The sequence below is a fragment of the Microplitis demolitor genome, chromosome 4, assembly GCF_026212275.2.
Source record: "Microplitis demolitor isolate Queensland-Clemson2020A chromosome 4, iyMicDemo2.1a, whole genome shotgun sequence".
Taxonomy (NCBI): domain Eukaryota; kingdom Metazoa; phylum Arthropoda; class Insecta; order Hymenoptera; family Braconidae; genus Microplitis; species Microplitis demolitor.
Window position 1 is genome coordinate 4,955,326 of NC_068548.1, and position 2,896 is coordinate 4,958,221.

General features: G+C 34.7%; 1 protein-coding gene across 1 annotated transcript; it reads left to right on the forward strand.

Moving 5' to 3' along the window:
• The first annotated feature begins 496 nt into the window (after window positions 1–496).
• Window positions 497–2,525, forward strand: LOC103580909 (tubulin alpha-8 chain-like). Its single transcript, XM_008562838.2, has 2 exons — window positions 497–1,716; window positions 2,399–2,525. The coding sequence occupies exons 1-2, from the start codon at window positions 554–556 to the stop codon at window positions 2,523–2,525; spliced, it is 1,290 nt and encodes a 429-aa protein (XP_008561060.1). The 5' UTR covers window positions 497–553.
• The last annotated feature ends 371 nt before the right edge of the window (window positions 2,526–2,896 follow it).

Consider the following 2,896-nt stretch of genomic DNA (forward strand, 5'->3'; position numbering starts at 1 on the left):
AATAATAATAAAAATAAAAAGACATCAAAGAACACGTTCTAATAGGCAATTGTTTATTTATTTTATTAGCGTTTTATGTCTGTCATTTTGTTATAAATTTTTATATTTTATATATTTTTTATTTTTTATTTTATCTATACAATATATTCGTCACCATGGTAAGTATTTTTAAAATATTATTTTAGCGTAAATGAGTTTAACGCGGCTAGTAAAGTTGGTTTAAAAATTTTATAACCGTGAAAATTTGAATTTTACGAAAAGTAAAAATTCTGAAACCTAATTTTTAGTGAATAAATTAGATAATTGAGTAGCTAGGGAAATTTCCATTTGAATGAGTACCAACATGGCTATACTGATGTCAAAAAATTTTTTCTCAAAATTAAAAACAAAAATCACCAAAACCAAAACGTGTCATGTGGGTACTCGTTTAACTCGCCTCGACATCCCCTAAAACTCCCTGCTACTCAAAATTCCCAAAAAAATTTCCAACTCCAAATATCTGAATTTTTAGCGAGAAGTAATTTCAATCCACATTGGCCAGGGTGGCGTGCAAATGGGTAACGCCTGCTGGGAACTCTACTGTCTCGAGCACGGTATCCAACCCGATGGTATATGTCCATCTCCAGAATCAAGCGAGGGTGTCCAGACATTTTTCAATGAAACCGAAACCGGTCATTTTATACCACGTGCTGTTCTAATCGATCTCGAACCGACGGTAATCGATGAAGTACGAACCGGTACTTACCGACGACTTTTTCATCCCGACCAAATGATAACTGGTAAAGAAGATGCCGCCAATAACTACGCCCGTGGTCACTACAGTCTTGGGCACGAGATAATAGACCAAGTGATGGACAAACTTCGACGAGTGGTCGATAAGTGCGAGGGCTTGCAAGGTTTCTTAATATTCCACGCCTTCGGTGGTGGAACGGGCTCCGGGTTCACATCCCTTCTAATGGAACGGCTTTCTCAAGACTATTCGAAAAAATCGAAACTAGAATTTGCTATTTATCCATCACCCCATGTATCAACGGCCGTAGTCGAGCCCTACAACGCCATCTTGACCACCCACACAACACTAGAGCACTCGGACTGCGCATTCCTAGTCGACAATGAAGCAATTTACGACCTCTGCCGTCGAAATCTTACGATAGATCGTCCAACTTACACAAATCTTAACCGGATAATTGGACAAATAGTATCGTCAATTACAGCTTCTCTACGATTTGATGGCGCCCTGAATGTTGACTTGACCGAATTCCAGACAAACCTTGTTCCTTATCCACGGATCCATTTCCCTCTGGCCACTTATGCCCCTATTATTTCATGTGAGAAAGCTTACCATGAACATTTTACCGTAATGGAGCTAACGGCAACTTGCTTTGAACCCGGGAACCAAATGGTTAAATGCGACCCACGTAAAGGAAAATACATGGCCTGTTGCTTGCTTTACCGGGGGGATGTTGTCCCAAAGGATGTCAATGCTAGCATTGCTACCATGAAGACCAAGCGGGCAGTGCAATTCGTCGATTGGTGTCCCACTGGGTTTAAGGTTGGAATCAATTACCAGCCGCCGACAGTTGTTCCGGGGGGTGATTTGGCTAAAGTCCAAAGAGCCGTTGCAATGCTGGCCAATACGACAGCAATTGTTGAACCCTGGATGAGGTTGAATATGAAGTTCGATTTGCTGTACAGTCGCAGAGCTTTTGTTCATTGGTATGCATAATTTTTGTTCTTTTTTCCAGAGATATTTAGGGCTGGGCGCCATAATGGCGGTTTTAATAAATTTGAATTTCCCGCGGCGATTTTTTTAAAAGGCGGGAAATTTGAAGATTTGAATGAAGAGCTCGATTTCTGAGGATTTTTAGTTAGAAATTCAGAATATTATGAGACTGGGGTAAAATGAGACACCATATTTTTGGTATCTGGGGCAAAATGGACACTATTCTATATAAAATAGATTTCTTAATTTTTAAAATGTTAGTTGAGGTTTGTAAAATAAAAAGGGGCAAGTTGGTCAATCAAGATTCAAATTTTACGTGAAATAAATTTTCTTTCAAGTCTGATATTATAATTGTTTCTTCGAGAAGGGGTAAAAGTTGAGTTTGAGGTAAAATGGGCCATAAATGTAAAAATTTTTTTTTTTTATCAAAAATTCGCGCCTCACTGTTTAGGCCAACCAACTTGTTCGACATAAAAAAAAATAGTGTCTCATTTTACATATACATATCAATTTAAAAACTTTTAACAAAAAATCAGTCGGAAAATTTTTAGTAAAAAAAAATTTCCTCAGAAAAAAAAATTGAATTTAAATTTAAATTCCTAATTAACGTACAAACTGTCACCGGCACTATCAACACAAACTAATAAATTTTTCCTGATCGGAATTTTCTATAAGGTTTACCACAGAAAAAATGGAAGAAAGTGAATTCAACGAAGCAAGAGATGATTTAGCAGCGTTAGAAAAAGATTACCGTGAAGTTGGAATGAATTTCAATGAAAACAATGACGAAGATGAAATGTAACTCAACTTTGACATTCGTATATATATATCTATAGATACACCTTATAAATAAATATATATTTGTAAATATAAATACTCATACAATAAAGAGGTAAACAAAAAAAAAGATAATTTTTTTTTTTAATATTTTTTATTACGAGAATTCGTTTGTGTAAGCACACATTTTATATCAAGTTTATATTACATATGTATAAATTTTAATATCAATATCAATAGCGTCAATATTAATTAATTATTTATTGTAGTCATAATTAATATTATTATGATTATGATTATTATTATTTATCAACAAAAACTCACTCATTTAATTATTATTAATAATAATATTATTATTGTTATTGTTATTATTATTTATTGGCTTGGCTGTGTCAG